The sequence below is a fragment of the Chelonoidis abingdonii genome, chromosome 19 (genome assembly GCF_003597395.2).
Source record: "Chelonoidis abingdonii isolate Lonesome George chromosome 19, CheloAbing_2.0, whole genome shotgun sequence".
Lineage (NCBI taxonomy): Eukaryota > Metazoa > Chordata > Testudines > Testudinidae > Chelonoidis > Chelonoidis abingdonii.
In genome coordinates, this window is record NC_133787.1 from 40,197,841 (window position 1) to 40,209,894 (window position 12,054).

Consider the following 12,054-nt stretch of genomic DNA (forward strand, 5'->3'; position numbering starts at 1 on the left):
TATCTACATGGGTTAGTTACCATTAGTAGTTCTGACATGGGATTGAGTTCTCTTTCCACTTTACAAATGGGTGTCTCATAGCTGTAAAGTCTTTGTTGCACCCAGTCTACCTGACCCATCTTTGAAGGTTCTTGCTATTCTTCCTGGTCTTTCTGGACCAGTGTTTCCAGAAGCATCTCCTCTTCACTGAAGAAGGGATTTGCACAATCAACAATGCTGATTCGGTGCAGCAAGGGCAGGTGAGGTATAGACTATTCCCAGCAAAGATCACGCACACCTCACAGGCACAGCCAGCATCATTTTGCTAGTTCTTATTTCCTGTGCTGGGCCCTATGTCAAAGCAGTGTCCCTCTAACTGAGGACAGGAACTAAGTCCCCTCAATAATACTGGTACCCATGATGCAAAGTGTTCAGTAGGCATCTCTATTACAAGACATTTAAAATATTAAATTATGGTAGAAGCCTAATCATTGCATGAATTTGGTATTCTGCAATCAAACCATCTTGGGCTGTGGCCACGTCAGATCTCCTAAGAGAAGCAGGGTTGGACCTTGGCATTACCTGGATGAGAGAACTCCAGGGTAAGTCCGGCGCTACAAGAAGTATTGGTGCTATGCAAATCAAGGTGCTATCTTTTAGATGAAAAGCAAAACAGAGGCCTGACCTGTGATCACCGAAGAACCAATAGTGCTTTTATAAGTAAGTCCGAGCCTTCCCAAGCTCCCCCTGCAATTCCAACTGCATATAGGGCTGGGCTTCTGCTGCACTTCCTTGCCCTGAATGCTACAGTCAGGTAGCTCTGTGCTTTGGACAATTACTGCAGGCTGAAGATCCAAGGGATGCACCCCATCCATGAACTTATTCACTACACCAATACTGACTCGACCTCTAAATACATTCAAAGAGTGGTGTACCTGAGATCACTTATCCACTGACATTTTAAAAACTCCTGCACCCCAATCTGGGTCTGTGCTGGTTATGCAGTATGTATATATCTTATGAACCTTGTAACTGACACCCAAGCCTGACCCCAGACGTACAGTACCTTCCTTCTTAACTTGTGTAAATTTGATTTTAAACATTAACTTTAATAAAAATTTTAAATCTGTTCTTATCAGTTTAGAGACTAGTTTTGATTTTGCAAGGAATGTCAGGGCCTGTCCATGGATACTTTAAAGGGATTAACTAGGGTGGGATTAAATTGCTGCCCTTGGGCAGGCCAGTTCTATATTATTACTGTTGTATTTGTTTTAACAGTGCCCAAAAGCCTCTGAGGAGTTGCCCAACATAAAAGAGACAGTCCCTGCCCTGAGGAATTTACAAACTAGTTTTAGGGGTATGTCTGCGCTGCACTTAGACACCATGGCTGGCCTGTGCCAGTGGCTGTTCACTCGTGGTGTAGACCTTTGGACTTGAGCTGTAGCCCAAGGACTGGGACTCTCCCACCTCACAGGGCCCAAGAGCCCAGGCTCCAGCCCAGCAAGTTTTTAACTGCAGTGTAGACATAGCCAGGGTGACCCCAATGTGTGAGTTAGCAGGATGGTAGAGAGGGCGAGAGGAGGCAGAAAGAATAGGAGCCAAGGCTGGTGGGCAGCAGGCAAGAGTGAAGAGGTTCTTAAAGAAAAATACCCTGGGTGGGTGGGCGACTTACTCAGCTAGTCTCTCGGCAGAGGAGAGGGTAGGGGCTCTGCGGGTGTCCCAGGGGCTGTTACAGTGTGTGCAGGAAAGGAGCACTGGGCCCTGTGCACAGTGGGCGCTGGCTCAGGTGTTTGGAAAGGCCTGGCACTGGGCTTGGCACATGCCTCTTTAACTTGCAGCTTTCTCTCCTGCAGGGAGGTGTCTGTACTAAACTCGCCTGCACTCTGCTGCCTTTCCCCGGGCCTAGGGAACGCCCGGCCGCTTTGCCAGGCTAATGCCCATTGCCCAGGCTCTGCATGAGCCTCTGGCTGAACTCCGCCTCGCCCCGGGCCGCTCCCTCTCTGCCCCCTTCTGCTCTCCGCGCTGCGCGCCGCCTTTGTGTGCAGGGAGCGGGCCGGGGCTCTCTCCGCCCCACGCCCTCCACCTGGGGCTTCCATAGGCTGCTGCCTTGTTTGCACGCTGGGCTGGCTAGCTCTAGGGCTGGGCTGGAGGGATGACAAAGCAGAGGCGAGCTGGGCTCAGCCCTCCTCCTCCGCCGGCTGCCCTGCGCTGCTGTTATGGAAACCAGCCCGGCTTGCCCGAGCAGATAATGGAGCAGCCATGTCCGTGGCTAGCAGCAGCGGCGCAGCGCCCCCGGACAGGGCGGGGGGCCCGGAGGGCCGGGACCCCTGGGAGCTGTCCCTGGAGCAGGTGCTGAAGTCCTACGAGCAGCCCATCAATGAGGAGCAGGCGTGGGCCGTGTGCTACCAGTGCTGCCGCGGGCTGGCGGGCGCGGAGGGGCGCTGGAGGCCGGCGGGCCGGATCCGGGACACGGCGGACATCCTGCTGCACAAGGACGGGACGGTGACGGCCCGCGGGGAGCAGGGCTCGGCCGGTGAGTGCCCCGGGGCGGGCTGGCGGGGGGCGCAGGACTCCCTCTGCCCCCAGTGCGGAGGGGAGCGCGGGACGGCTTGGCCGGCCAGTGCCATGGGGTGGGTGGGGGCTGCTGAGGATAATCTCGGGGCCCCTCCCCGTATTGCAGGGGCTGGGGACTGGGGCCAGCTCTGCCGCCCTGTGATCACACCCTCCACAGCGGAATTTTCCAGAGCCACCCGGAGGGAAATTCCGAGCCCGGCCTGGCGGTGAGGGGAGCAGAGACCCCAGGGGTGGGGGTCAGTCTGCACCCCAGGCTCCCGCCCCCTCGTTTGCAGGGGGCACCCGAATGTCTGCCCTCCCCCCACCCCATCTGGGCAGCTGCTTCTCCGGGGATCAGCGGCAGAGGGTTGCGGTGAATTGCTGTCTGCTTCCAGCCCTGCTCCCCCGGCCGCGGGCCGCCTGTCGCGGCCTTGGGGAGGAGAGGCTCGGCTCCCCCGCTGCACAGTGCCTGTGGTGTGCTGACACTGGAGACAGGCAGCGTGTCAATGGGTGTGCCAGCTCTCTGGACAGTACATCTAGCACACAGCTGCCCCGGTGGTGGGAGACCTGAGAGATGTTTGCAGGCATCCTGCATGCAAAGGGTTGTGAGCTGAGTGGCTGGAACAGACATCCCTGTCCATTCCCATTGCAATGTATACACATGACCTTGCACCACTGGGATGCTGTGATGCTGTGAGGTGGTCACGGTGTGTCAGGCTTTTCCGTTTGAACCCCTCTGTTCTTAGGGCTTTATAATACATAAAAAATTAATGGAGTTGAAACCCACCACTCTGATTGGGGCATGTGGGGGGAGGGTGTGAGAGAGAGGACATTTGAGGAGAATCTGTTTGGGCCCTTTTTTTAAACAGTCAGAATTATTTGGCCCTAGAAAACATGCCTGGGCATAAACAGGCCAGGTCCTGGAAAGTTTATATCATGTGTAACCCAGAGACTTATAAGTAGTTTGCTCTTCAGACTTTCTAGCTCTTTGGGTTAAAAACTGGTGGTTAGTAATCTGTGTATTAAGAAATTTACTGACAAAATCATCTTATGGGAAAGTTAAGGTTGGGAAAGAAAGGAAGAAAACTAAATACATTCATGTCTAAGGGCGAAACAATAATAAATATAATTAGTAATGGAAATAGACCATGCCCTGTAGTATCTAGGCAGAAAATGGCAATATTAAGGGAATACACCAGATGCTGTGGCATCTGAGGATATGATGCTTTATCTGAATCACGGTGCTTCCCTGGTTCTCTCTCAGCCTTAATATTAAAGGAATATCACACTGCATGGAGAAGACAGACACGCAGTTACTGTGAAGCTCCTCAGTAAGATATTGACATGTTGAACACGTGACAAGTGCATTGTTTGGGGTGTCAAGATACAGAGATGTTAAAATTCAAAATCTGGATAACAATAGAAGTCTGGGAGTGCAGATCAGTTAGACTCTTGACCACAGCCACTGGTCATCTTAGTCCTCCCATGTATCCTTTCTGTCAAGAAGGGCCAGGCCAGCAATGAGAGATGCCAGCAGCACAAATTCAGAGTTTAGGAGATGTCTAAATTACATGTGTAAAACTGAACTTTAAACTATATTGATCATCCTTATTACCTGCTCATGAGCCAGGAAGTCAGTGCCTCTTACGAAGACACATTTCCTATCCTTGGTAGTTCTGTGGTCTGTAATTATACCCCAAGCCAGTGGAGATTGTTTGTTTGTAATTTGATGAGTGTCTCAGAGCAGCACCAACAGACTAGTAAGCCCACAATAATAGTGATCAGGTAATAATGCTTGTACAGCACTTTTAATCTTCAGAGCTCTGTACGAACACGAACATGCTACTTTTTGCCTCAGTTCTGTCGGGTAGGAAAGTATTAACCCAGTTTTACTGAGGGGGAAGCAGACAGAGAGAGGGAAAGGGTCAGATCTTATGAGGCACCGAATCACTGTTGGAAGGGGTGAAGAGCAGAGATGCTCAGCACCTCACATTGTCAGCCCCTAACTGCTTTGCCCGCTGCCACCCAGCACTCTCAAGCTGTGAGGGAGAAATCAGGTGGTTTATGGTTAAAAAGCAAGCCCCTTGCAGCCTGTTCTGGCTATGAGATAGCCTCATTCCTGGAATTCTTGAGGCACTTGGCCCTCAGCCTCACTACACCTGACAACCTCCAAACAGCCACACCTGTCCTATCAGAGGCTGACCTTTGCACGCTCCACAACTGCTTATTCTCAGGGTGATTCAGTGGTATTTAGCTGAGCAATTCCAATTATCATGCCTATGCCACTTGTGAGCTCCTCCTCCTCCAGACGTTTCTGAGGATAAATAGGATAAACAGTTAAAAAACCATTAATGTGCATTTTACAAATGTATGTTATGACTGTGCAGCTCTTTGCCTCTGACATAGAGTAAACTCGGCTTGCCATCCCCAGATCTGTGCTTTTACCGTCGAGCTGAACGAGAAGGAGGCTGGGTTGTTACCCTGATAATATTGACTGAAAACTTTTCACATAAGCTCCAAAAACTGGCTGATCCTGTTCCGGGACAAGCACAATTTAAATAAATATGTGTCCGGATACAAAAGGAAGCCACTTTTCAACACAATACTGAAAATACTGAGTGATCTGACTTTAGTCTTTGTTCATTAAATCATTATAACTCTATAGCCAGTTTTGCCCACAGGCAATGCTGATCTCTTCAGTGGGAAGGAGGCCAAGGATTGCATCATTTTAATGGTCCCTGAAGGAACAATACTGCTGTGCCATGTTATGTGTAGAAGCATCTCTACTCCTATAGAAAAGCCTCCATTTTTAACATGGCTTTGCATGGCTAGTGATATCTTATGAGTTCAGTTTGCAGCCTCCCTCTCAACACAGTGCAATTCATGCAGGGGTCTGCAGGACCTGCCATGTGTGTTTTCATGCATAGTTTGCATGCTGGAAGTGCTTTCTTGTTTGCTTATTATTAAAATCTTTATTGCCTGTTCCCCAGCCAAATTTCTGTAATTCTCTCGCTAAGTGCCACTCTGGGCAGCTTTCAGGGTGTTTAGAAATGGAAATGGCAAGTTGCCTCCTTGGGAGTTTAATACAAAAGGCACTTAAATTGTCATGAGCAGTGATAGGAGCCTGGAGCATTGTTAGGCTTCAGTGTTCGTTTCCTAGCAGAGTGTTGGCTAAGTAGAGTTGCTTTAGGAGGCAGGCTCTCGGTCCTGGTAGGAATATTGATTTGCGGAGTCCTGAGACTAAGGGGAGCAGTTTTGCCCGTTTTGGTTTCTTGATTGGGAATGATCATGTTGGTCCCTTCTGACCTATGAGTCTACGAGTCTATGAGCAGCACTGGCCATATGGTCCCAGAGGTTGTCTTGTACTATTGGTGTCATAGTGCCATGGGGGAGTAGGAGAATTTCTACACCTGTGATTTAGGATGACGGCGGGCAGTTATGACAAGGTTCCTCACTCTGTGTGGCCTCCCAGACACCCTCTCCCCAAACTGTAAACAATGAACTTGTGAAGCCCAGCTGTATCGCAGCTGGGCCCCAATGTAGCCCCTGCCCATTGAGCTGTTACATGTTTTGATGTGCACAAAATCCCCTCTGATGCAATCTGGCTTCAGGATTTAGCATATCCCAGACTCCACTGGATGCAACAATTCAACATGGCGCTGCAGTAGAACTGCTGGTAACCTCCTAAACGTGCCCACACACTGTCAATTTGTTTCTGCATTAACTCCTGCTTATCAGTGTTTCCGCCTTCAATTGGCCCCCGCTGAAGGGCATCTCTGTCTGGTTAGAGCAAAGCATCATTCTCCCAGACCAGAAAGGGTTCTAGGGGACTGGCTCCCTTCCCTAGAAAGATCTGTAAGTGTTGCCTCTGAGGCTATGAGCCCTGGTTTCTGTAAATAACTGGTATTGAATGTTAGTTCAAAATTCTACATTTGCATGGCTTAAGGTGCTGGTTTGGTGTTTGTAGGGGGAGGAGGCATTCCTCCTGGTGGGCAGGGGAATCTCCCTAGAGTTCTGAGTATCTCTTCTTTCCCCTAGCTTTAAAACTTCAAGGCCCTGTCCTTAGTTACCGTCCTTCTGGGCAAGGTCTTGGTGCTGCTTGTAAATGCAGCCAGAGGAGAGGAGGGGTGCAACTGAGCACCCTGACATCACCCCGCACTGTCTGATGGTTCTAGCGTGTGTCTAGCTGAGAGTTGCAGCAGGGCCAGTTTACAGAGAATGTTTAGGCTGCAGAGAACACCAGCCAAAGACAGAACAAGAGAGAGAAGGGATCTGTCCTAAAAGTGACATTCATTTTGATTATGCAACGTAAGTGGAGCCGGGTTTCTCCCAGGATATTAGATAGCTAAAGTGGGTGAGATTTTATCTTTTATTGGACTCAGCTTCTGTTGGTGAGAGACAAACTTACTGCACAGCCCTGGGAGCCAAGACTCCTGGGTTCCTCTGCTCTGGCTTTGCCACTGATGCTGGGAAGGTCATTGATGCTAGGAAAGGAAAGCTAGGATGCTATGATGCTAGGAAAGTCATTGAACTGGTCTATGCGTCAGTTTCCCCATTTGCAAAACTCACCTATTTCTCTCTCTGCAGAGCTGTGACAGTTAAATTAATGCTTGTAAAAGTGTTTTTAGACCCTGGTATAAGAGGATCTATACTAAATGCAAAGATGTGTTACTGTGGGAAGTTTACTGAATTCGTTGGGCCCATGCAGGAGTTATAGAAACCATGCCCTGGATTGCTGCTCAGCTTGTTCTGCTCACAGCAGCAGCTTCATGTCAGGACACCATTACTATGTTTTGTGGGTGGTCTGCATAAAGTAACTTTGTATTCACTGTGGGTACATATGGAAGGCAGGCAGTGGCCTCGTGCAGCACCCATAAAGCTGAACTGCTGGAGGGAATTAAGTTCTCTTTGTATCTCGTCTGAGACTAAAATGAGTGTTGAGGTCTTTACAGAACACACATGATCGCCAGTTTCACACTCATAACTCTGGGCCTGCTCCTCCTAAATCCATTGGCATTTAGTTGAGGTACCACAAAATAGTAATTCTCCATTTGCGTTTTCCATCTCTGTGCTGGGATTTGTCTGGTCCAACCAGTGGTGGTATTGATGATGCTTGGGATTCTTTGTGCAGGCAGCCTTTGGGCCCTCTTGTTTTTGGAGGGGCTGGGAGAAGGTTTAAATTCTTTTCAGTTGTTGCGGATTTCTGAAAATGCTCTAGGAGTCCTTAAAGGAATCATGGATGTTGCTGTTGTTGTTTTAACCAGCCTTTTGTGAAACATCTCTCTCTCTGTTATCCTTAGGGCCTTTCGGTTTTGGTTTTTGTTTAATTTTTCCCAGGAATTTATCAGTGTCTATTACCACAACAACAAAAATAGGTGAAAATTGATGGAAAAAAATAGTAATAATTTTTCTGAGTAAATATTAGGGTTTATTTTGGTGGATGGAAGGATGGGGAAAGTATTCAGTAGATTAATGCTTTGATGAATAGAATTCAATGTGGTTTGCTGCAGAACTAAAACAGAACTCAAAACACAATCTATGAGTTAAAGAAAACAACATACAGGAAAAGCTTTGTTATCTGGCATATTGGAGGAATAGGAGGTGCTGGTAAGTCAAAAATTGTGGTTAACTAAGAGTTATACTTACCAATGGAGGGAGGGAGTTTGGCTGGGGGTTGGGGCGTGTGGGAAGGGTTTCAGGGTGCCAGATCCAGATGGTGCTTACCTTGGATGGCTCCCTGCAAGCGGTGACGTATCTCTGCTGCTCCTAGGAGGAGGCACGGCCAGGCAGCTCTGCGCGCTGCCTCCGCCTGCAGGCGCCGCCCCTGCAGCTCCTATTGGTTGCTGTTCCCAGCCAATGGGAGCTACAGAACCAGCACTTAAGGCAGGGCAGGTGCAGTGCAAGCCATTCCTCCACCTAGGAGCAGCAGGGACATGTCGCCGCTTCTGGGGAGCCACACGGAGCCAAGTAGGGAACCTGCTGGCCCCACACCAACCGGACTTTTAACGGATATCAGAAATGGCGGTTTCTAGAGCTTTCTGGTTGGTAAAGAGCCAGATGGCGCAGCTTTTACCGTATCTCTAATGCTCAAATAAAACTTTTCATTTGAATAAAGTTTACTGTTGTAGACTTAGAACTATTAGTGTATAAATATTTACATCTAATAATTGGGTCACACCATTTGCAGCGCATACACTCAACTTCATCCTTTTCTCCTGTTTTTTTTTTTTAAGCTTTCGAATACTGCCTTGGGTTCTGAAACATATTTTGATTCAGATTTTTGTTTTCTTCCCATTTGAGCGTGCCAGATCTTTAAACTGTTATCTGCTAACAGTTTGAAATGTGTATGTGATGGGTGTGAGATTCATTAGTATGTTCAGATGTGCATGCACTTCAGAATTTGCATGTGTGCCTGTTGGTTTTTTGGGTGTATCTTTTAGACAAATACATAGCCTTACTTCAACAGGCAGCTTTGCATAGCCACACAGACTAACATATCTCATGCAAAGTATTGTAGTTTCCTAATAAAACAAGTTATTTTTTATATATGTGAATGATACAAAAGTAGTGTGAAAATAGGAAAAAAAACTGAGAGTTTTTTGGTATAAATCTGTTTAAACTGAAAATGAAGGGGCTTAGTTTTCCTCAATGATTCTGACAAACAGCAATTTTACAGTAAACTCCACATCCTCAAATATGGGCGGTGCGTAATTAAGGCATGGGAAGGTTAAGTCTGCCCAAACCTCATGCTGCTGGGTGGGGGCGGGGGGAGCAGTGGTAGATTACCCCAGGGCCCCAGCCAATTTGGGGGCCCCAGAAAAATCTCCCCCCTGCCGTGGCCCCAGGGCTGGAGGAGCTCCCACTGCAGTGGGGGCACAGAGCTTTTCTTGTCTTAGAGCCACAGTGGAGGCTGGAGCCTTGGGGGAAGAGGCGGAGTGGGATGGAATGGGGGTGGAGCCACAGGGGAAGAGGTGGAATGGGGTGGGGCCGTGATGGATGGGGGAGAATGGGGATGGGACTCTGGGCTCAGAGCTCTACGGCTGTGGCCCCTGGCCAGGGGGAGGGGCTCTGGGCTTGGAGCTCCAGCCAGAGCCGAGAGCTCGTTGCGGTCCTGGCCACTGCACATGTCCTCAGATGTGAGGCATATGAGGAGTAAACAGGAAGAACTGGAAGTATTAGTCTATAAACTAAATTATGACTTAATAGGCCTCCCAGAGACGTGGTGGGAATAAATCTCTTGCCTGGAATCTTGGTAGGAGGGGTATAGCTTGTTCAGGAAGGCACAAAGGGAGGAGGGTTGCACAGTACATCAAGAATATATACACTTGTTCAGTGGTCCAGAAGGAGGTGAGAGGCAGAGCCCTTGAAAGCCTCTGGGTGAGGACAAAAGGAGAAAAAAACAGGAGCGATATCCTGGTAGGAGGAGGAGGTGGGTGAGGCATTTCAAGAGCAAATAAGAGAACTATCCAAAACACAAGACCTGGTCGGTATAGAGGACTCCAGCTACCCAGACATCTTTTGGAAAGTAATACGGCACAACAGAAAATGTCCTATAAGTTCTTGGAATGTCCTGGGGACAAGGTTTTGTTTCAGAAGGGGCAGGATGTAACCAGGGGGTCTGCCATTTTAGACTTGTTTCTGACTAACAGGGAGGAATTGGTAGCAAATCTGAAGGTGAAAGGCAACTTGCGTGAAAGTGATTATGAAATGGTAAATTTTATGATTCTAAGGAAAGAAAGGCATGAGAGCAGCAGAATAAGGACAATGGATTTCTAAAAAGAGCACTTAATAACATACCCAGAGAACTGGTAGGTAGAAAATCTAAGGGGAAGAAGAGCTCAGAAGAGCTGGCAGTTTCTCAGAGAGACAGTACCAGGTGCATCAACAAACTGTCTCGATGCAAGGGAAACACAGGAAGATTAGTAAGAGGCCAGTCTGGCTGAATCAGGAGTTCTTGAATGACCTGTAAATCAAAAAGGGATCCTACAGAAAGTGGAAACAAGGCTAAGTTGCTAAGAAGGAGCATAGTGGAATAATACAGGCATGTAGGGACAAAATCAGAAAGGCTAAGAGACAAAATGAGCTTATCTAGGGACATAAAAAACAGTCAGAAAAGATTCTGTAAATTCATTAGGAGCAAAAGAAAGACAAAGAGAAGTGTCGGTCCTCCACTGAGAGGGCAAGGAGAGCTAATAACGGATGACATAAAGAAGGCTGAGGTGTTTACTGCCTATTTTGCTTCAGTCTTCCCTAAAAAGGTAAATTGCGACCAGATACTCAACACAATTAATATTAACAAAGAGGGGGAAGGAACACAAGCTAACATAGGGAAAGAACAGGTTAAAGAATACAGTAATTCCTCACTTAACGTTGTAGCTCTGTTCCTGAAAAATGCAACTTTAAGTGAAACAATGTTAAACAAATCCAATTGTCCCATAAGATTTAATGTAAATGCGGGGGGTTAGGGTCCAAGGAAATTTTGGGGGGGCAGACGAAAGGCATCATATACTGTACAGTACTGTGGTTGGGAAGTGCCCCAGGCACAGCCCACTGCAGGCAAGGATGCGAGGAAGCACCTTTGCAGCAGCAGCAGCAGCTTCCCTGGAGAAGAACAGGCTCAGACTTTTTCGGGAATGCTCCAGGCCCGCCTCTTCCTGTCCCCGCTCCCCTCCACCTCCACCTTTTTGCACCCCCATTCCGCCTTCTCTCTGGAGCACGCCACATTCCCTTCCCCCACCCCCTGTCCTAAGCGCCGCCAAACAGGATTGGAAAAGGATCTGGGCGTTACAGTGGATCACAAACTGAATATGAGTCAACAATGTGATGCAATTGCAAAAAGGCTAATATTGTTCTGGGCTGTATTAACAGGAGTGTTGTATGAAAGACACTGGAGGTCATTGTCCTGCTGTATCCGACACTGGTGAGGCCTCAGCTGGGGTACTGTGTCCAGTTTTGGGCACCACACTTTGAGAAAGATGTGGACAAATTGGAGAGAGTCCAGAAGACAGCAACAAAAATGATAGAAGGTTTAGAAAACCTGACCCATGAGGAAAGGTTAAAATATCAGGCATGTTTAGTCTTGAGAAAAGAAGACTGAAGGGGACGTGTTAACAGTCTTCAATTATGTTCAGGGCTGTTATGAAGAGGAAGGTTAGTTGTTCTCCCCATCTGATGAAGGTAGGACAAGAAGTAATGGGCTTAATCTGCAGCAAGGGAGATTTAAGGTTAGATATTAGGAAAATCTTTCTCACTTCAGTACAGTTAAGCACTGGGATAAGTTACCAAAGGAGGCTGTGGAATCCCTGTCAATGGAGGTTTTTAGGAACAGGTTAGACAAACACCTGTCTGGGATGGTCTAGTGTTATCTGGTCCTGCCTCGGTGCTGGGGTCTGGACTTGGTGACCTCTCAAGGTCCCTTCCAGTCCCACAGTTCTGCAGTTTTCTGATCCCCTGCTTTTCCCTCACTTGCTGGTCAGACAGGAGCTTTACCAAGCTGCTTTCCATTTTCTCTTAATGGCAGTG

General features: G+C 48.1%; 1 protein-coding gene across 2 annotated transcripts in view; it reads left to right on the plus strand.

The window, feature by feature from the left end:
* The first annotated feature begins 2,107 nt into the window (after window positions 1–2,107).
* SPIRE2 (spire type actin nucleation factor 2) overlaps window positions 2,108–12,054 on the plus strand; it is a 42,729-nt gene continuing 32,782 nt past the window's right edge. For both annotated transcript variants that reach the window (XM_032771398.2, XM_032771399.2), the window contains exon 1: window positions 2,108–2,512. In XM_032771398.2, the coding sequence (XP_032627289.1) occupies window positions 2,239–2,512 (274 nt within the window). In that variant the 5' untranslated portion in view covers window positions 2,108–2,238. The remainder of the gene's footprint in view (window positions 2,513–12,054) is intronic.